Source organism: Plectropomus leopardus, chromosome 4, assembly GCF_008729295.1.
Source record: "Plectropomus leopardus isolate mb chromosome 4, YSFRI_Pleo_2.0, whole genome shotgun sequence".
NCBI lineage: Eukaryota > Metazoa > Chordata > Actinopteri > Perciformes > Serranidae > Plectropomus > Plectropomus leopardus.
In genome coordinates this window covers 27,508,792-27,532,318 of record NC_056466.1, presented here as the reverse complement: position 1 = coordinate 27,532,318, position 23,527 = coordinate 27,508,792, and the positions used below count along the sequence as shown (strand labels likewise).

General features: G+C 39.8%; 1 protein-coding gene across 1 annotated transcript in view; it reads left to right on the top strand.

The window, feature by feature from the left end:
- LOC121942362 (alpha-1,6-mannosylglycoprotein 6-beta-N-acetylglucosaminyltransferase B-like) overlaps positions 1–23,527 on the top strand; it is a 137,913-nt gene that overhangs the window by 50,443 nt on the left and 63,943 nt on the right. Inside the window, exons 4-7 of the mRNA XM_042485547.1 lie at positions 9,457–9,566; positions 15,716–15,792; positions 16,351–16,530; positions 21,767–21,931. Of these exons, the coding sequence (XP_042341481.1) occupies positions 9,457–9,566; positions 15,716–15,792; positions 16,351–16,530; positions 21,767–21,931 (532 nt within the window). The remainder of the gene's footprint in view (positions 1–9,456; positions 9,567–15,715; positions 15,793–16,350; positions 16,531–21,766; positions 21,932–23,527) is intronic.

The following is a 23,527-nucleotide window of genomic DNA, read 5'->3' as shown; positions in this document are numbered from 1 at the left end:
ACACAACTGGCATTCAACCTATTACCCACATTTGTAGCAGAGTTTGCAAAGCTGATTTAGTTCCTTTAAGGTCTATTTTCACAAAAGGTTAATGTTCACTTGTCTACCCCCCTCTTTGTATTACTTCTAATTGGAATAACAATGACTGGTTAATCAAATATCAAGGGATAATGCAAAGTTAAAAGGACATTGTACATTAAAAGTAGGGCTAGGGGAATCACAATAACTTTGTCAAAGTACAATGACTGAGATACTGTAGGGTTTACACTTGGAGCGGTCACAAAATATTTACACAGATTTACACAGCAAATAGGTCTCTGCTAACAGATTTTTGTAATCATCAGGAATGCGCATATAATAAATAAGTGGGCAAATAATAGAAGAGCTAGAACAGTCTGGTTATCTCATAAAATTGCATCACACAAAGCAAAGACAAAACTTTGGATATGATGATATTAGAAATTGAAGATGTTATCTAAAGAAACTGTTTGTTTTAACGTTTAAAACTTAGTGTCTGGGCTGCCTTAAATTTTTATGTTGACTGTGTTTAAGAAGACATGTTGAATCATTAATCATTATAATAAATCATTACAAAATCAGCATGTCTTCTGAATTTAAGATTTTAAGTCAGCACAGCCAGCTTTTTTTAAGTTAAATCAATTACTGTCTCGCAGTGAGATCATATAATATCCATACATTGCCCAGCCCTATTTTAAAGCATTATTACCATTTTGTCAAATGATACATTGTCATAAGCTGCAACGTTTCTTTCACAGCAACCATAAGGCCCATTTCACACAGCACGCGTCAGCAGAGCGTGACGGCAGCCTTGCTGAACTGCAGTGTGTTTTTTGCTTGAGGTGTTCACACATGCAGCATTGTTGCAGTGTTGCTGCTGCATTGCTGCCTGCTGCTATGAGCACTGTATTTCCACATGTATAAGCATAAATTCCACTCATTTATGAAATCGTGCAAACTACTGCATTGCCGACAACACGGTCCTGTAAATGTTTCAAAATAAAATGCCTTGGAATGGGATTCTGTCCACAGAGACACTGTCAGAGGGCTTTTGTTTTGATAGGGAAACAGGGAAGCTGGAGTGAAACAGACATCTTTGTATTTCTTCATCTCTGTGACAAAGAGAGACTTTTAAACTGCAGTAAAAAGTGGTTTAGCGTCAACATAATCATCAAAAATACATTTTCACGTCCTATTTCTGCTGACAAACGCACGCGTCATGTATAAATAATCGGCGAACCACTGTTTCTCTAGATGTGCTGCAGCTGACACACACCTGACAAGCGCTGCTCAGGCGGGCAGTGTGAATGCTCTAACTTGATAACATGGGCTCCGAAATAAAAAACAACACGTTTGGCGCTGCTGACGCCTGCTGTGTGAAACAGGCCTAAAAACGATTAAATGAAACCAAATCAAATACATATCAGTTTTGTGGCTGTGATGCAGTCTGTGATTACACCAACAAGATAAAGCTGAAACACCTATGTATAGCTTGAGTTCAGTCCAAGGGCATCTTTGCTATAACTGACTGTTTATTTCTTTGGTTGCATTCTGATTCACTGGAATAAAGAATTATTTTTGCTGCTACTTTTTAATCAAGTTCTGAAAAAAGAAATCGTGCGACTTATAAACATGACAGGAATTTGACGGCTCATCTCAAATAACGTTTGTATAGAGTGACGCAAACTTCAAACAGATACCAAATCACAGCTTTATCACAGAAAACTTAGGCTACATGAAGTTCACATTTCTTTGTTTAATTCTTGGATGAGTTCTCCTTGAAATTTGTTCTCTTCGACAGCGGTGCTCTGTGAACAATATGAAATCAAAGTCAGAACAAAAAAACTCCATTTTATTTTCTAAGTACAGTGTTGTTTGGACTGAATGGATCCTTGGAGCGAAGCGGCTTTAATAGCTGTAGTGAGAGTTTTTATTCAGGAAGCAGAATGAAAAGAGTATCGACGAAGGAAACTGGTGGGCGCCTACACACACATGCATACACACACTCTTTGTCTTGATGATGTTCCTTTGTTGGCTCCCCGCTGAGGAGCAGAATAATGTGTGTTTAACGAGTCTGAGTTAGTGTTTGTGTGTAAAAATGTTGTGTGTGTTTGTGTGTGTCTGTGTATTAGTTCACTTGAGGTAACACTTGTTAAAACCAGTCTGGGCGTGAGACCAGGGCACAGACCCCTGACCGAGGACATAGCCTGCAGGATTAACGACCACACACACACACACAAACACACAGTCAAGGATGACCTAAGTATCTCTCTTCAGTCCAGTGATTTTTATTCCATCACTCATTTCCCCTCTCCTCCTGTCTCTATCTCTGAAGTGCCGATCGAGATCGGAACTTCTCTCTTCTATCCTGCTCTCTGTCCCCTCTCTCTTTTTATGCTCTACTCTTTCTCTTTCTCTTGCTCTCGTATGTACTGTACACACTGAGCGAGAGAGGCTGTGTGAGAAATGTAGTTGAGTATGAGTGACGTGGTAAAGTGTGATTTTAGCCAGCGGGGAAAGGAGCAAATGGGAAGAGAGAGCTTTATAAAAACATAACCCAAATCCAGGCCAGTCAGGCACGCGTTCACAGAAAGGCACACAGACACAGACACACACACACACACACACACACACACACACACACACACACACACACACTGGGCGGGAGTGTCATCTCTGCATGAGCTTCATTGGTGCTGACACACTCCCGTGTAGCAGCGAATGGGACTTGATGTCTGAGGCCCCAGCCTGCGATTCGCCCATGGGGCAGCCACTCGTTAGAGCAGAAAACGGAGGGAATATAGCGAGGGAGGGGAGGCTGGAAAAAAAAAACTGGAGAGGGGGATGATAGAGGGGAAAGGATGCAGAGTTGATTCACTCCGTTTTTACCGGATGAGAGGGAGATTGCAAAGTCTCCCCTTAGGCGCACGCTCGCTGAAGATCACTGCTCTGGCTTGGCTTTACCTATTCCTCCTCCCTTAAGCACCCAGCTAAGCCCCGTCAGTAACAACCTTTATCCCAGGAGGCCTTCTTTTCCACAGCACTCAAGTCAATGTCATACTGTAAGCTTTGCTGGAGGTAGTCAGCCAAGCAAAGGAGACACTGAGGCTATATCCACACTAATCTGTTTTCATTTTAAAAAGCATAACTATTGCTACTTTTACGCCCAACGCTCACACTACTCTGGCAATTTACAACCCCAAAAACAGAGACCTTTGAAAGCACCACTAACCCCATACTGGTTTGAAAACTCCAGGGTTGTGTTTTTGGAAATTAAGTCTTTTGGAAAGGATGACACAGGCACTCAGGTTTGCTTCCCGATTAAGTTATGAATCACAGCTTGTCAAGTTAAAACATTCTAGGTAGTTCTACATATCTTTTGCAATTCCATTCTCTGGTGTGGGTCCATGGCTCTCTTTGGCGACGAGTAATGCTCTGGCCAGTTTAGCGCTAATACGTTGCAGCATTTGCTTCGTAATGAGTCCTACTCAATTTTCTTCTGCACTGACAGCCTAATACTCATGTTACTTTCAGTAAAAGTTTAACCTTACTGCAAGTCCAAGCAAAGAAATCCCTGCTCTTATGCTGCATTCATGTGCTCCTTGGATGGTTCCATATACCAAGTTGGCAAGTTATTCTTCTGACTTCGGTGAGTTCATGATGTGTGATGTGATTTGTTGCTCCCTGCATAGATCAATTGGAGAAATACACAATGCTGTTCAAACCCCTTTTTCTTTACCACTGTACGTGAAAACTCAAAGTTAGTTAGTGTGCATCTGTGTGCATTCATGCATGTGTTTTGTCATTTGTGTCAAAAAAAGCGCTGGAGTAAGTGCTGCTTAGTGTGATGTTTTAACACTACGCCATGGGGTCGAATAAGTCAGGACGCATGCAAACAAACACTCAGACCCTCATGCTGACGCCTTGTCACATGCATCTTTTGCCCTGGACAGCTTTGGTTGATGAGATGCTGCCAGATCTGTCCTCCTCCCTTAAGAGGATGAGCTCATTAGATAGAGAGAGAGAGGAGGGGGGGGGGGGGGGGGGGGAATAAGGAGAGCATGAGAGCACTTTTTTTTTATCCTAGAAACTCTCCCTCTAGTCATCATTGATTTTCTCTTACCGCCTCTCTTTCAGTTTCTTCTTCTCAGAGTGTTTTACTTCTGTTCAGCATCCGTCAGTGGATTTCCTCTCGCCGTTTCTTCTCCCCTATACTTTTTCTCTCGATTTGTCTCCTCTTTGCTCTTCCTCATTTCTGTTTTGTTTCCCTCATTTGTAAAAGAGCCAACTGTCTACATTCATCAAAAGGACGAAGGCTTCATTGCAAGTAGCACACAAGTGAGCCATCAAATATGTATATCCTTGTATTCTTTGATCCTAATCATCTTTTTAAAGTTTCACTCAAGCTGTTTGTTAGTTTCCACACAAATCCGCAGAAGATCTCTTTATTTCATTATTTCTCTCCCTTCACATAAAGGTCCCCCTGGTACTCTTGGTCTGTTTGCTGTGGATTGCTGATCTTCTCTTTATTTTCCGTCTGCTTTTACTTCAGTTTTTCCTCGACTCTCACACTATGTTTCTGAGTTGGTCTTTTTGTTCTCGTCCTCTTTGGATCTCGTTATGCAGTCCTCCGCTCTCTCTCAGCCTTTCATCCATTTTTCTGCCCTAGTCTCTCCGTCTGTGACTCTCTTTCTTCGCCTTTTTTGTGTTCATCTCAAGGGATGATTTCACATTGTAGCAGACGTTAGAGGTGAGATTAGAAGGTCAAGTATTATAGAGGCCAACTTGCACAGTCACAGCGAAGCCCCCCAAAGGGAACTTTACAGTAACAGGGTTACTCAGCTTACCAAGCAAGGTTTTGTCCTTCAGGCCAAATACATTGCAACTTTTATAGGATAGGTGCCGGTAGCTGTAATCCTCTACAGAGGGGGACTTTTGTGAGATGCTCCATGTAATAATATTAATGTTTTAATATAATTTTATTGCCTAATATAATGCTAGCACTCATTATAAGACAATATAAGGTAATAACTTTCGTAACGCTGTTTTTGCCTCACTTGCACGTAATGGAGGAGTGAAATTATAATTAGTTCTGTCAAATGCTTTTATTGAGATAACTGTTTCAGTGTGCTCACACAGAGCACGTTTGGGAAGGTTTCTTTACACTATGGAGATTTTTCATTTGGTGTCTTTTAACAGGTGAGAGGAAGGCTATTTGTGGCACTAAATAGGCACAGTAGCAAATAAAAAAACACAGCTTTTATTAGCGTTCTTCCAACACAACTGTGGTTCAGAATGCAAAAGCAATCCTGAAAAAGAATTGATAAAAGTGAGCCCAGAATTGGAGAGTAAAAAGGTGCAACTATAGGCACTTTCACATATGAACTCCAGCCAATGTACGCAGAATCAGGCCTGGACATTTCCCAGAGTTCCCCTTTCACAGGATCGGCTCCAGTTCAGTGCACCAGTGCACATAGCTTCACATGTAACAGTGAGGGCCAGTAAAAGTTTGAAATGGAGAGCAATCTATCAGCCAGCGACAGCAACCACATAATTGTCAGCTGACAAAACAAACAATGTCGACCTTTAGGGCAAAAGCCATGACAGCTTTCCTAGCAGACAAATTGACTGCATGGACAGTAAATATGATTTTATGTAAGCCAGAATGTCATCATCAGTTCTCTGTCTTATCGATCTCCCTGGACATGTTTGTGTTTTTATGGGCCATGTGGGTGTTGTGACTTAAATGCTGCTCTCATTGCTGAAATTTAGCCCCAGAGCCGGCATATTTGGCGACTGCAATCTCAGACGGTGTGCAAGCTCCACCTATGGGGCGCACCACAGGTGCATGCCAGCTTGGTAATGGTGCATGGCCAAACATTTAGTAACAAAGAAAAGATTGTCAAATGCATTCTCGCCTTCTGGAAATACTCCCATTGGTTTGGGTGCTGGGTGGTGCCTGGGTAGAGCTTGCAGTAAAGACAAAACTATAGCCCTTTCCTAATGTGGTCATGAACAACAGAGTTGTTGCTGATCCTTTCATTTGTCTGAAGATTATGGTTTCAGCCTTTTTTGACAAAAAAAAACCCAAAACCTCATCATCTCTCAGATGGCATTTTTGTTGCTGTCTATGTGTCTTTGACCCTTCCTGTCCACCCCAGATGTTTGTTTTGTCTAGTTTCAAGTTGTCTCACATGCTTGCTATGAATTCTCCAGATAATAACCCGCTCCATACACACATAGGCTAAATCAGACATTACACAGACTTTTCACCCGGGAGCTGGCACCATAGAATCCAGGGCTTATGTCATCACACTATATCCCTACCTGGTATGAAAATGGCAGTAAACTTATGCAAATTGATGGATGGTTTTGAGACAAGTGTTAAGCGGAAGAGATGATGGGCAGTATCTCCAAGTCTGAGGCCCTGCTACTTTGCATCGTGGGTTGTCCTTCAGGATGTGAAAAGAGTCAGTTTCCCAAGTGAAGCCATTCAAGTGATTGGGGGGCTTGTTCACTAGTGAGGGTAAGATGAAGATTGACAGGTGGATTGGTGATGCATCAGCAGAAATGCAGGCGCTGCCTTTTTCTGTCTGGGTGAAGAGGGAGCTGAGCCTGAAGGCAAAGCTCTTGATTTACTGGTGGAATTTCCTTTACTGAGTCTTGTTCCTCCACATCAAAGGGAGTCATTTAAGGTGGTTTGCTGCCTCCTGGACGCTTCTCTGTGAAGGTATTCTAGGCATGTCCAACTGGGAGGGGACCAAGCAGGAAACCCGTAACATGCAATGAAAAGGATTATGTATTCCATTTTACTGGGAAATGCCTTGGGATCCCCCAGGAAGAGCTGGTGGACATGGCTGGGGAGATGGACTGGGCTACCATGCTTAGCTTGCATAACAGCAGCTCAAGTCCTGCATAAGTGCGAAAAATGGATGGACTGATGGATGAAGTATCATTCTCATAGCTGAAGTCTCAGGGACTGGAAAAAGATTTAGCTTTGACCCTCGCTTCATTTGCCTGTGGTCAGTAATTTGTTTGTACAGCAATAAAACAGGCAAACATCTTGTGTAAAAACACACAATGATAGTGTCTGGTATGGTGTACAACCTTAAACCAGGTTAGTTATATGCAAAACCGGCTGAACTGGCATTTGTCATTATGACATGTTTTGCTAAATACATCTTATACAGCATTTATGAAAAGCAATATGATGATGTCATTAATATAACATGTCTATGAACAGACTATCGGAGCATTTTGCGTCTAATGGCAGTTAATCTTTCAAGAAAACTAAAACTGCACCACAAGGGCAAGACTTTGGGTTTGAAGCCAAACCTACCTTGCTGCAGGCAATGTTTTGAGCTGAACTTTTGTCAGATGGCATGTTTCTATTTATTCCTATTACTCGCTTTGAAAGCGCCTCAGTGGATGAGGAACAGTTGCTTCACAAAGTTGACACAAGGAATTATTTTTCCCGTACCTCCTTATTTTACTACAAAAACCTAAATAAGATGGCAGCTGGCCTGAGAAAGAATGCCAAAGAGCTGAAAGTTTCTGGTAAGCTAAATGACCATTGCTAATAACAAGCTACACTATTTACTGTTGGCTATATAGTATGTAATTTCCAGTAAATATCACAATATAAAATTATTTTCTGTTTTAAAAAGTAATGTTAAAAACATTAGGTTACATGACATAACATGTTTACATGACATAACAGAAATGCACATTTCATGTATTCAGTGTGGAGAGAGAGCTCAATATAGAGCACAATATATGTTATTGTGATGCTAGGTGTTAGTCAGAGGCTAGTTTACCAATAGGATACGGTGTAATTATGTTCCACTGTTAAGCATCTGCCAAGTCAAGTGTGGCAGTATACCGCTTCAGTGTTTAGCGTAATATCAAACCAGTTTGAAAAGTTTAACACTAGCTCAACTCTACACTGTAAAAAATAGAAACTGCGAGTTAAAACAATGTAAAAAATAAGTAAAATCACGAATAAAAATATAAAATCAGATAATACTGAAAATGAACAAAGAATTTTAAATTTTGATTAAAGTAATTTTACTCAGGGATCCGTTACTAGGAACCAGGTAGGCTGATATACAGAGATAGAATATGTCTGTTTAAAAACTTTTTATGCAACAGAAATTCTCAAAACTCCATTATAATTTCACATTTCTGCAAACTATCAAATGTTTTGGAGATAGCTGCTGCCCCTAAAATATACATGCACTAGAGAATAATGACTTCTCTGTTGTAGTGAACATATTTAAGGGGATGCAAACACACTTAGCGACGCTTACAAGTGACACTTACAAAGATGTTAATGGAGCATGGAGACTGCCTGTGACTTTGATGGCTGCCTCCTTTTTTTGTTTACACTTTGCAGAGCAACAAAAGCACTTTCCTCACATTATTCCCTCAGCCCCATGAATTATTTATTTTTTAAGTTTGTTTTTTAATGCAGCTGTTGGTGTGTAGTTCCTTAAGCAGCCTTGTATCCTGTTCTGTACACACACACATGCGCACACACACACACACACACACAAACATACTGTACACATAATCAATAATTCTTATCATCATCTCTGATGATGCATTTTTATGCTGCATTTAATCCTCTGGATTTAATGAGGGTTAATACCATCTGCTGATTAGACAATACAGAGAAAGAGGAAAAGGCACACTCACACACACACACACACACACACACACACACAATGCACACTGAAATCAAGTCATTTGAACGGACATAATGGGCACAGCAGAATGAGCATGTGTGTGTACGCAGGCTTTGCTTTGCGTGATGTGCAATCATGCAGTCAGATGCTTCAGAAATATGCAGAACTACAATGAGCACATGAACACATGCAAACACATACACACAACGAACACACACACACACACACACACACACACACACACACATTTTTCACCCATGTTATTATGTGAATGGGAAGTCTCTCACCCTACAGACGAAGTGGTATTAACAGTGCAGGTCTTTTTCTATTTCACGCTCCAACCAAGTGTCTAACAATTTGCATCTCCCACTAACACTTCTACATCTGTTGAGATGTAAAAAGGGAGGGAGGGCAAACACAGAGGGAGAGGCAAGGGAGAAGAGGAGGGGAAGAAAAGAAAAGAAAAGAAAAAGAAAAGAAAAACTAGAAACAACAATGAGATTAAACTAAAAGACAGACAGAGAGAGAGAGAGTAGCCCATGACTGAAGTGAGGTGAGAAAGTCAGGAGAGAAAGAATGGATGATAAAAGTTAGGCATTAGAGGTTGTACTTGATGATGTTGTACTTGATGTCCCTTCCATGCCCAGGTCCTATAATTTAAATTGAGTTTACATTGTGGCCCACAGTGTCAGGGTGTGCCCCATTTCCACATTTTTCATTACTTTCTTTGTGTGTTTTTGTGTGTGCGCAGGTTTCAGCCAGCCAGCCTGGTGGAGAGGATCCAAGCTATAGCCCAGAACGTCTCCAACATGGCCACAAGGGTGGAGCAGATACTGCAAAACAGCATGGTGCAAGGAAGAGGTACAGTACCAGTCACCATCATCGTCATCAGTGCAGAATTCCTTTACCTGCTTGTTTTACTTTATATTATGTATACATATGATATAGGAAGCATAACATCTGAAAAAATGAGTAACTGATTTCAAGAGTGTAAAACCCCTTTTAGTCATAGGTATTTATCAGTTCCAGCTTCAATGGGCAGTGATGAAAAAACATGGCACCTGGGTGGATGTGCCATCTCAGTCAGCAGTGTTTAAACATCATTCCAAATTAGTCGCCACTGAGAACAGAAACTGGATAACTAAAATAGTGAAAAAAAAAGAAACAGACATAACATTTTCACTGTGCTCCATGCTGCTTTACTCTTTTGTAACCCCGTTTTCCCAGACTTCAAATATGACATGCTAGAAAAAAGAAAAAAAGAAAAGCATACTCATTAACAGGCAATGAGATGGAGACTCTAGCCTATTATTAGCAGGTTTTCCAATGCTGAATGGACAGACTTTATTGTTCCTGTTGGGAGATGTAGAGACTTTACTGTGCTGTAGATCCTACTTACAAACAGCCATAAAAAATATGCAGCATAATTAAATCATAAGAAGAATAAATAAACAATTCTATGCACACAGCACTTCCACTCATCTCAAGCGTGTGCACATTCACAACTGACACTGAAATCCTGTACACCTTCTCCAGCCTGATTGTTACATTTATTTGGCAGATGCTTTTGGCCAAAACAACTTATGATAGTGGTCAAAAAACCAAACATACATGATAAAAAAAATGACCTTGACCACACATGGCAGAAAATCCCATATTAGTAATATGGTGTCATACAGGAAGAATATAGCAATAAACAGTACACAACAGCACCGACATGAAGTGCTTATACAGGTACACAAATCTGCTTTATGAAACTAACCTATGAAAAAGAGCAAAACGGGACGACCTCTAGCTCACTGGGTTGAGTGTACGCCCCATATGCCTCAGGCTCCTGCAGTGGCCCGGGTTCAAGTTGGACCTGTGGCCCTTTGCTGCATGTCATTCCCCCTTCTCTGTCCCACCTTTCCTGTCTTTTCCAAACTGTCCTATAAAATAAAGGGAAAATGCCCCCCCAAAAAATCATCTTAAAAAAAAGAAAATGAGCAAAACCGTGCTGAAGAATACACAATACTTCCTACTACTTGGGTAATACATACTAGTAGGACAATTACTATTTGATGATTATAAGATTGGCTGTGTCTGACTTAGAACTACGTAAATTGAAACAGATTTGGCTTTTCAATATGAATATTTGACTGTTACTTCCTCTTTTCATCTTTAGGTATGTAGCTACAGTTATAGCTTGATAATGCCATTTAACCAGACTACTGTCCTTGTCCCAGTATACAAGTACCAGAGGAGAACCGATTTATTGATGGAAGTATGTCCGACTCCGCCATGGTAGGTGGAGATATGCCCCCTTTCAGCTATATTATTTATACAGCCTATGAGATAGACCAAATCACAATCACAACTGTTTATTTACCTCTGTGTCACGTGTATATAATTAAATTGCGCTGAGCAATTGCCTTAATTGATTAGTTTTAAGCCACCTAAAAAGATCAACATCAGTTTAAGTATACGCTATGTTTAGAATATTTTCACCACTTTCGCTCTACCTTGCCTTAAGACAGCCCTTTCCAACAAGGATTTGCTTGCCGTTATATCAAAAACACCAGACTCCACCGAGAGAAACATTTCACTCCGCTGAACGGCAGAGTTGGTCGAGGCAGCTGGTCTATCACTGCCTCGATCAGCTGTTGTGTTTGGTAAAGCAAAGCAAATATTAAAATATAGAGTGCACTTTAACTGATATAGATTTCTTTTAAGTGGCTAAAATATGTTAAAATATGCCCCATTCACAGCTGTTCATTGCTGTGCTTTTGTTCCGTGTTGTGGGCTTGTAGTTTAGTTATCATAAGAAGAGATGGTTGGGGTGTGTCTTTTTGTATTTATAATAATTAAGAAATACAACCATTTAAAGTTGTATGTCCCTCACCTAAGCCAAAATTAACACAAGTCCCTCATCAGTGCTTAATTATTACTTTTTAATCCCTGACCCATTTTGCAGCACCCTTCCCCCCTCCTAAATAACAAACAGTCCCTTACCCTAACCGCTGAAGGAGGCCGGCGCGATGACTAAGAGCACAAGCAGAATGCCAAGTCCAGATAAGTCCAGTATGGCTATCTACATGACAGAGGAAATCGACCTCCAATTGCATGTTCTGGGTGTGCTAGTCTGACTTCAAGAAATTCGGTTTAGTCTGATTTCAGTTGGACTAACATGTATACATGTATTTTAAAAGTCAATTAAAAGTCACAGCACTTATTCTCGAAGAATGAGTGCTCCTTGAAGAATCTCAGTCGATTGAAGGCGGTCCAACTGATAAGTTCAATCTACGACTTTCAGGGCGCCACCCCAAAGATTACACTGTCAGTGTTTTGGGTTCTAACCACTCTCCCATTAGAGTTTATGTAGGGAGAAGGGTCAGCAAAGAAAAGAAAAAAAGTCACATTAAGTGTAATTCTAAAGTAATGTTTGACTTGAAGCGCAGCTGGACTCGTGCACAGCTGTCAGCTTGTGTTGGAGATAAACTTCAATTGCTGCTGTTACAACAAAACAGAAGAGAATACAAAACAGATCTGCAGACGCACACATGAGAAACACACACACACACAGTCACATTTTAGTTTAAATGAGGACATCTAGCTGATTTTCCCACTGACACAAATTACTTCTGACACCTTTTCAAAATACACAGGTGACAGTTTCAGTTTGATATTTTCCACACAAAAACTATAAACCATAGAAAACAATATTGTAACAATGTGCGTGTTACAGCAATGAAGTTTAAAAATAGGTTATCAAAAACATCAACCCAAAATCTAAAAACATTCAGATCTGAGAGCTGCACCTTTTTCTGGCTCAATATAACCAGGAAAACGTTATAGTTAGATATTAGATAGATTTTATTTTTAGGAAAGTGAGAGATAGATGTGAGTAATCAAGTCATATTGAAAGCACTGTTGTGCCTGCAGGACTCTGTGGTCATCTCTGTTCATCTCATCGTTACTTTATTGCTTCCATCCAGCCCTGTTGTTTTTCTGTTGTCTTGCTCTCGCACATTTTTAATCAAAATCTAAATAACACTCAGCCTATGACAATTTTGCACACACACATAATATACCCCCCATTACAATCACTCGTCCCTCCTCATTCTCCTCTCTCACTTTTTCTCTTGAGGGTAATTGCCCAACTCTTTACATGAGAATAAATGAGCATTACATCTCCTTTTGTTTTTCCCCATTGCATCTGCAGGGAGGACGGCACACGCCAAAATGAAAACACTGCTGCTTTCTCTAATCACAGATGAATTGAAACACTGCCGGCAGACTTTATTATCATACGGCTCAGTGGCGGTTTATTTATCTCGTGGTCAGGCATGTGCAAGAGGGAACGACAGGCGAGAGAGAGAGAGAGAGAGGACGTGATTAGAATTTCCTTCCCCCTCAAGCACCGCCAAGACTTTTATTTTCTGTCTTGCAGCGACAGGAGTCAACTTTTTATCTAGTTAGTTGACCACAATTCCAATTGTTGCTACAATGGTTGCTATTGTAATCATATTTGTAAGCAGTGTGTGCCTCGCTGTGTGTGTTTTCAATCGCTGAAGAGAAGCCCGGGGGAAGACTTATGTGAGGAAATGTCTCTTTTTCATTAGGCAAATGGAAACAGTCGGAACCAACAGAGTAGGCAAATATGTTGGTCCGGGGAGAGAAAGAAGGAGAGAAGGAGGGGGAGATGACAGACAGGAAAACAATGAGAAATTGAAGCTGCATTGGTTTTCTTTTCAGACAACATCACTCAGTCCTCTCTTTCTGTCAGTCTCTTCCCCTCTCTTCCTCACATCAGCAGCAGAGAAGCAGTTAACTAAGTCAGTGGAGCAATTAATGCAGTGAGTGCAGCCTAAGTGAGCAGACGTACTTGCTAGCGTAACCCTCGGACGGCTGGCAGCAGCGGGAGATGGGCTGTGCTGCTTTATCAGGCCCAGTGAATAGTGTGCACTGCAGTACAGCAGATATGGCGTGATGTTGCAAAAGGGATACCGTGGGGAGTTATGGGCACCGGCAACACATATGGCATACGCTGGAGGCGATGATGTTAATGATGATGGAGGAAGCGAATAATGCCATAAAGCGTCCACAGGCGAGTGGAGAAAAGCTGTTAATACAAGTCACGCCATAACCTGGTAGTTCTGTAGGGTGAGCCTGTGGGTCAAATAAGGTCATGTTTTTAGTCACTTTGCAAAAATTGTTTGATTCAAGAAATGAAACCTGGATTTTTGTAAGAGGATTTGACATGCACCATATGCTGCTAAATGAGCTGATAGATAATATTACAGTGGCTGATTGCTGCTGGAAGAGTTATTTTCACTGGAGAATAAATATTCACTTAAGAGCCAGCTGACTTCAGTAAGCTAAGCCTAGACTAATGAAGCAGCGATCGTGGGTGAAGGGAGGTATTTCACTCACAAGAGGCATATATCAATTCATCATTTAGCTTGATATATTATATGTAAGGATGGATCCTGGTGTGTCAAGCCTATGGAAAAATTATAGCTGCATACTGAAAAAGGGGAATTGTTAACCAACTTGAAATAATTACTTAAGTTGTTAACACAGAAATTATTATTATTATTAATTTTTGTAATCAAGTTATTAATTTCGATTAAAAGAGTCGAATGGAAATCGAGCTGAGTAAGCTTAATTCATTTATGTGTTACCAATTGAAATATTTTTTAAAGGTTACAATTCTCTTTTTTCAGTGCATGATATAAGGAAAATATGAATCGTCATCATAAAATACAAGAAATCACTTGTTGAATTAAAACTAGAATAATCAACTTATGCTTGTATGCCTCCATGCACCAGTCAAGTACAGTTTACATCCATGTCTGGGAAAACTTGAATGCTTAACACACATCTTCCCCAAGACAGCCCAAAATATGAAAGCATTTGAAGACATTGCTTAAAATTGTTCTTGTCAATCGCATTCACGAGAATTAGACGCATGCAAGGTGACATTGACCTTTATCTCTGACCACCAAAATTTAATCTGTTCATCTTTGAGTCCAAGTGGACATTTGTGCCAAATTTTATACAACTGACCACCAAATCTAATCTCTTTATTGCTGAGTTCAAATGGACGTTTGTGCCAAATTTGTAGAAGTTCCCTCAAAGTGTTCAAGAGATATTGTGTTCACAAGAATGGGCAGATGGGCGGATGGAAAACCTGATCACATAATGCCTCCAGCCTCGGCCCTTGCCAGCGCAAAGGCGAAAAAAATGAAAGGAATTTATTTACAACTTTCTTTTATTGAAGAAATTGAACATTGAACTGAACACAAAAGGCACCAATAGATCTTTCAGTGAGACAGCAGTGGGAGATTGATTTAGGCTACAAGTTTCAAGATGTGAATGGGACAAAGTTTTGGACAGAGTCCACTCCTCCTTCATCTGCATCCATCAGGGCCTTATCCACCTTAAGCTCATTTATCGAATATACTGCACCAAGGTCAGGCTTTCTAAAATTAAACTTGACATCAACCCAATATGCGACAGATAGAAGCAGGCTCCGACTACACTGATTTACATGTTTTGGCTTTGTCTCACATTATTTACCTTCTGGAAGTCAATATTTGATTCTATTTCTCATTTGACACATTCATTTCCCCTTTCCTTTTATTGCTCTCTTTGGCCTCCTACCCTCCCAAAATATTCCACTCTCTCAGTGGATTCATACATGTCAGATCTTTGTAAACTATTGTCATCTTGTCTTTTCATTTACATGTTACATGAAACCGTAAACACAAAGTTTATTTAAAAAAATGAAACGAAAAACACCTATTAAAGAGATGATTTCTTTTGAAGTGAAATCTTCTGCTAATAATCTCCTTTAACTAACTCCAAAAATCCCTGAGTGCAATATTATAGTCTTTAGCAATGTGATAATCTCACAAGTTGACATTGCAAAAATAATATAAAAAAATAGCAATACAGTCCACAGCCCTACAAAAACTACGTTCACGTTTATTGCTGAAGATAACATTTCCCTTACTGCGTCTTTTCAGCGGTGAGAGATGGGACGTCAAGCCAGTGTGAAGTACCAAGAGACCCTCGCTTTCCAGAGTGTCCTGGGAAAGTAGATGTGAGTGTCCATCTGTTATTCTCATTTGGAATATGATGGTAAAATAGGTACTCTTAACCTTTTCCTTTTTTTTTTTTATCGACATCATTGTTGCTTGCTGATAGGTGGTGGGGTTATAAATATTTAACATATTTTAACACAAGTTAGGCCTTTTATCTCCCCTACTTGCTTCATATAAATGTGTAAACACCACGTGGAAATGTAAACTCAATTTAAACCACTTTTTGCATCAAAGGGACAATAATTAGAACATCTAAATCCCCTAAAATGTTTATTTTTCCCCTTAGCTAGTTGGAAGAGTAATAGATTGAGTTGTTGCAAATATTTTGAGTTGCTTCTTCAAAATCAATAATCCTTTTGGTGGGAGATGTCTCACGGCATGATGAGGAAAGATATAATAGAGACAAACAGCTCCAAGTCTAAGATAATTAAATTAAAAGATAACCTGTTACAGCCTGTAAATTGTATATAACTGAGTTTCAAATTGTCCTTGCTGCCCAGTGGCAAAAGAACAATGTAAATTTTGCTTAATATATATGTTCTCTGTACACCATCCAGTGGATGCGCGCACGTTGGACATCGGACCCTTGCTACGCCTTTTACGGTGTTGACGGTTCAGACTGCTCCTTCCTTGTCTACCTGAGCGAGGTGGAGTGGTTCTGCCCACCACTGGCCTGGAGGAACCACAGTAGTCCCCCCACCCAGTATGTTCTGCAGCCGAAGGCCCCGAAGAGACAGGTATGGGGCGTACTCACAAACATGCAAAAAAGACATCAGCAAAATCACATGTTTTTATGGACAGAAAACACGTGATTACACAGTGATTATACTGGGCTCGCCAACTCAGTGTAACAGCTAACATTACTTTTTATATACATACATAGGCAAAACATTTTATAAGATGATGGACTTCATTTTAAAAACAATAATCTAAACAATGTGTGTTGTCCAAAGGGAGCAATAGAAGTAAAGCAATTCAGTTTCTGTCTGTGATGAGAAACTGCAGGTACAATTCAGGGGAGTATGTCTATACCTCTCAAACCAAGCATGCAAAGCAAATAGATATATAATTCAGGATTCCCAGCCTTGTTCTAAATGTCTTAATAGGAAATGAGCTTCTTTCCATTTGTTGCCATTACTTTCATAGGTACCTTACCTTCCCAGTTAATACCCATGACACACAAGCTACAGGTTAAACATTATATTGTCTGTTTATTAAGTTTACATTAACACAGAGCAGTTGCAGATCTGCTCTATTTCTACTTTATTCGCTAAAAACGAATCGCAAAATAACCAGTCAGGCTAATAGCTCAGACTTTACAAGTATGCTCAGTTCACAAAGGTTATGCAGAAATACCACAGTGGTACAAATTAATGGGGAATCAGGGTAACAGTTCTTTGGAAAATCATAAAACATTGTGACAGGCAAAATAAGGGCCAGAGAATGCAGCTGATTAAGGAGGAAGCCTTTTGCTGTGTTTAAAACTCTTCACATTTTTCTCATTTAACCGTCGTATATTAAATACAGAAGGTGACCACTGTTCCCTTTTTGGTAGATAAATTGTGGAAGCTGTTTTGATTGTGGATTTTTATCCCACTGCTTTCTGGGTAAAAAAAACATACAGGTTTTCAATATTAGAAATATTAGTGGAATTAGACAAAGCATAGGTATAAAGTAAAAGAGAATCATGAATCTTATCTCATGATAAGAATAAAACATGTTACAGGCATGTGGAATATTTCCCTTTTTATAATCCCTTTATTGTAAAGCTTTTCTGTGCAGTTGGTACCTAAAGAAACATCTTTTAAGTATTTTAAATGTTAATTACTGGCTTCAATATTTAATGTTTTTGATAAAAATGACGATGCAGATCTTCAGTCCTGTAATGGAGCAGAGTTGAGGTGGCAGGAAAAAATGGTAAGACGAACAATACTGTTTTTTAGTCAGCTCCTGGAATTGACCTGGTTGTTTTTTTTTGGGGTTTTTTTTTTACAGTTTTTACCAAACAAAGGTACCATCCAAAATATTTTTCGACACTCTATTAATCGCCCAAATTGTTGCCTTTGTACTTTGAATTTTAGACTGCCTTTAATAACAACAATAACAGAAAATTACAAATGGAGAGAGTGATTAATGGCACTCGTTTAACTGTCATTCATGTCCACAGAACCAGTCAAAAGAGTGCTAAGAGTCCTTTTGTTCAAAAGATGCCGCTCACCAGGGAGCAATCTGCCCCCATCACTTCATAATAGTTAACCTTCATCTGACCCTCTCAATTAAAACACGCTTGATCTCCCTCATCATTATCCTCAACCCTCTACTCTTCTCAACACTGACTTTGAGGTCATGGAGCAGTAATACTTTAATTCCTGATGAAGACAAACTAAAACACAGTAACAGCAGTGTGAGCGGTATGCAGGATCAAACTCACAAAAACGTTCTTACACATACAGTATCTACTGTAGCTATCATTCTTACTCTCTAGCTTCAGTGACATATTTTATGACATTCATGGAGTGAGTTTTATAAGTCTTCTTCAATTCTCCCCGCTGACTTTTATAAAGGAAAGGAAAATCCTCCACTCTCTTTAACTGCTTTTTATCACAGGCCAATGAAATTGTCCAAATTTTAATGTCAGCTACTTTGTTCCTCACATTTGTGGCACAGAGCAGGTGAAGGTGCCCTCTAGTCAGTGATAATAAGGGTCTTTGAATTTGGATGTTCACCAAATGGAATAAGGGAAGTCTTCACTGCACACTTCTTACCAACATCATACAGCATAAAAATTATTTTAAAAACCCAACTATTTAAGAGATTAAGTTTGAGGAAATAAAATTCAAAAGGGCTCGTTCAGAAGCTGCACAGGACCTGCTGTCATCCAGCCAATAATCACGGTGAAAACATACAATCAAAGTTGATATGAACAATGGGCAAAATAAGTTAAATTTCAAAACATGTTGATTTCTGTCAGTATAAAAAAATTCCTTAAACTTCATTTGTCACAATGTTATTGATTAACAATAACATAACATTAACATATGACAATAAAAGCTTCAAGAGTCAGAGACTTTTTGATTTCAGTACCTTGACAAGTGCCTGAGTTTTACTCTTACAAAGTTGTACCAACCCAGATTAAGATAAATTGTTGAAATAAATTGTAAAATAAACTGAACTGAAATAAACTGTTTTGGGTATTGTTTGGCATCATTGCATACTTGTGCAGGTAAAACTATTAGAGGTCAAGGTGTCTACGGGTCCTGAAAAATTCTTAACCTTTCTTCAATTTCAATTTTATATACATATTTTTTTCTTTGTCAAAATGAGTCCAGCTCTTTTGGACAAAAGTCCACATTTCTGATGTTACCTGTATTTAAACCAATCTCTGTCTTTTTACTTTATACTTGCATTTGCCTGTTAGAAAAATATAGATTAACCTTAAATGTAGCTTAACTTGACTCTATGAGCATATTCCAACATAAAACCTCCCTCTGCATGGGGTCACATATGACCTACCCTCATACTAACCTCTCATTCTTAAATAAGAAAAAAATATTTGTCTCAAAATCTTAAGAAATTTTGGTTAATATTCATCTTGAAAGTGTCGTTAAGAGCATTAAATTCAAGTGTCTGATCCAGCAGAGGACCTAAAGTTACACCTTTTAGTAACCCCTGGATCATCGGTGAGTCAAAATCCTTTTACCATCCTGTGTTGCATTTGTGAATCTCACAGTATTTTCATTTACATGTGAAAGCCTCGTCTGGACTTGGTGCTGGGGGGCCCAACTGATGGCTTGTGATACCTTTTTAAAACACGGGTAAATCCAATAAATGTCTATATTCCCACTGCCACTGAATTTACCTGTGGAGAGCGAGTTGGACTTTCTGTCAGCTGGCACACACAGTGTGTGTGTGTGTGTGTGTGTGTGTGTGTGTGTGTGTGTGTGTGTGTGTGTGTGTGTGTGTGTGTGTGCGTGCGCATTAGAGAACAGGTAAACAGTAGAGAGCAGCAGGAACAGAGGTCTTTGAAAACCTTAAAAGCCAGATGTTAGCAAGTGTTAGCATGTTTTCTGTGCAGTGGGAATGAGGCCTAAGACTACCAAAAATTTAAACCCCACATCGGTTCCTGGAATTGTTCCCAGTAACAGTGGCTTGATCAGCCTTCTGCGGGGTTTGTTTGGGTGCACAAAGCAATCATGAATGTTTAAAGTGGTATTAAAGTGATGTGTGAACAACACGTTTTTGTTTGTATGGTTTCACCTTGCCTTTTACACTTTATATGTGGCAGCAGTGAAATTTTCAGGCGGTAAAGCAGAATGTCAGTGTAAATGAAGACTTGCATCTCTATCTTACCCTGTGACCCAAATTACTCAACTGTGGATACAGTCTTGCTGTATCTTGCACAAACAGGGCTGAGCCAAGGTTGCCGTCAGTGGGGGGAAGTATCTTATTGAGCGTTTAGAGCATTAGTTGGAGAATGCATGCTGCTGTGACTTTTCTTTGACAGAGGGAACTAAAGCCAACAGTAAAACAAATAGCAAAGTGAAAAAAAAAGGTTCTCTTAGGACACATTTTTTTCTTGAAATACATCTCTAAAATAAAATAATGTTGACAAGGCAAATATTGCATCCTGTTGCCAAATGGCTTTTTCAACCAGAGAGGGTTTCCCTGCATTTCCAGAGAATAAAAGTATCACACCCGAGAAAAATATTTACTTGCACAGGCTACATCAGTTGGTGTTCTTAAATCTGCAGATGACACAGTGTTCTTTCACATCTTTGCTTACTTACTCTCAGCAGTCCAGTGGGTTTTAAAAGCATTCAAGTCAATAAAAGACAAAGCATAGAGTCTACAGCCATGATAGTGGCTGTACTAGGCTGTTTAAAGAAAACCAATCTTAGACGTATTTGACATAGAAATTCTGACCTGATTATGGTGCTACATCAGGGGTGCTCAAAGTTTTAATGATTGAGTGCCAATTGGCCTGAATAGCCAGAATTACATTGAGGCCATACAGTTGCAGAACATAACGATGATGGCCACTCCATCACTGAACTGCTTAGTGTGACTGCGCTTCAACCTCACGTTTGTGCTTTTCAACCATAAGTGTTTCATAGGATTTGGGATTGGTTTTCATGATACTCGCAGGGTGCCACCAAGCAACCAGTAGCTTTCTACAGGTTTTCAGCTTTAACCTGCCAGATGCTTGTTAGAGAGATGCAGTTTGACTCAGTAGCCGAGTAGTTTATTACATGCAAGATATTAAAAGTGAAAAAGTGAAAGTATTGATATGCAATACATATGATTAAAATATGAGGGGGGGGCACACAACATGTTTCTATGGGCTGCATTTTAAGTAAGTGTGCCAGACAAAAAGTTAGGGTAACCAAAGTCATTAGGATTTATCCACATACTATGGAGCTGACTACCAACTGAACTGAACATGCCACAGAATTTTAATGTTTTTGATAGAAGTATTAAATCGTGGCTCAAAGAAAAACATTTTTCTCACACTAATAGTAATACCATCGCAGGATACACCTGCTTTTTGCATATCTGTATGTATTTGTGGATGCATTTTCTTTTCTTTTTTCTTTTTTCACTTTTAAAGAGAATCCTATGGACAGGTGTTGCAAAGTTGCATTGCACTATAAACATTAAACATAGTGCATCTGCATCCTGGGCATGAATGTACAATTTGAATGCTACTGTGATGTCCATATATACATATAAAAAAAAAAAAATGAATGAACTAACTTGCTGGGAACTAAGTATCTGTTTTCAGTTTCATGTAAATCCATCCTGTAGTTACTGAGACATTACAAACTGAACCAAAATGGTGCCACCTTTAGAGTCACGGCTAAAAGCTTGAGATTAACATCAACTGTTGCTGGTGCAAAATTTCAAATGGCTGTGCTACTTTTTCTGCCTGTTTTCTACATCCTCACAGTCTCTCTTAACTTCTTTCCCTGCCAGGCTGCTTTTCGCACAGACCTCTCCGTGCTGTTGGACCAGGTCGGGGCAGGAAAAGAGTCCCTCAGCTTCATGAAGCGTCGAATTCGCCGCCTTGCACAGCAGTGGGCAACGGCCGCCAACCACCTAGATGCCAAGCTAGAGCAGCGATGGAGGGACCAGAAGAAGGTGAGAGGAGGATAGGAAGAAACTAAAGGGTGCTGGGTTAAGTGTTTGTTCTTTCACCTGTGATCAGGTGCTGTAATAACTCCATTTGGCCATGGCTAAATGCAGAGTGCAGCTGAGCAAAAGTTTGCAATAACAAAGAGATCAGGAGCTTCAATGGTGTGAAGAGTGTCACAATACACAACAGTGGTAGTCTATCTCAAAAAGTGCAGTAGGAGGGAGAAGGGAGACGTGCAAGAGAACTTTACAGTGAAGCAATAACACACAGTGCATCTTATAGCACCAGATAATACCATTTTGAGTATGTACCAGACTCAAAGTGATCTACAGATGCCTTACAGTAAAATAGATGATTCAAGGTTGGCTAAAAGCATTTCAATTCAGAGATCCAAGGCACGGGAAACACTGCTTTCCACTCAAGTGCTCTGGCATAAAAAGCCTTTATCACTTGCTTTTTGAGGGTTCTCAGTTTGAATGATGGTAAGAGAAAAATGATAGAGGAGGTAATGATAGGTTGTCATTCATCGCTGCCGTCTGCATTCTTCTTCTGTAATTGGCGTGTAACCGCTTTTATATACCCGTTCAAAGATAGCTATAAAAGCTGCATTCTCCAAAAATAAGACTCTAATGCTGCGTCGTAGTATTAAATTTTTAAACCTCATTTTGGTTGGCACCGGAACTGCGCAGTGTGGACTTGGCTACTTCCTGCGAGCTGCCGTGCGTGCCAAGGGCTTAGTGTTAGAGAATGGAAGACAGAGATTGCAAAGATAGATGGGAGAGAAGAAAAGAGGTGAGAAATGATGATTATGAACGATAGGGATTGTGATGAAATGCAATGTGTTGCGCCAGGGGGAGAAGAATAAGATGAGAAAGGAAGGACAAAAGGGGGATGGATGGCAGTTTGGATGGTTTGTGGAATGTGGATTAGGAGAGGATTGATGGAGGTGGAGAGGGGAGTCGTGAGGTGAAGCAGAAACAAAAAGACTGGATATTTCATTAAAAAATATAAAACTAAGGCTGTAGTTCAAAAGCTTACTTTTCCAAATGTCAGTGAAAGCAATATGTAATTTAAACTTTGGGAGAAACTTTTTTGCAGCACATAACCTTTCTACATTCTAGCTCCCTACCTTTTCTTCCCCTGCTCTGAGTAGACTCATTATCTTTTAGTTAAGACAATAATGATAAATGAATGACTTAATGTAAGGAGGCAGATTGAGCACACATTCAGCGTCTTCTCCCCCAAAATGTCTCTCTCTGCCCCCGTCTATCTAAAATAAGTTAACAAGGGTGGAAATAGGCCTCTGTCACTGAGATTGATGTTCTCCTTTCTTGTAGTGCTCTGAGGGGATTTGTTATCCTCTATCGTGGCTCCGTGGCTGCTTCAACAGCCTATGTGTGCCTTACAACGTGCCGCAGCTATCTGTACAGCAGATGTCCGGGTGTTTGTACGAGTTAGCCTTGGCTGTCAAAAGCTGTTTATCACAATAATTAGGAATGGAAGTAAAAAATGTGTGCGTGCGTGACTGCTAAGTGGATATCGTTGCAATAAAAGCCAAAGGCAGAATCTCAGACATTCTTTTTGAAAAAAGGAAATCTCAG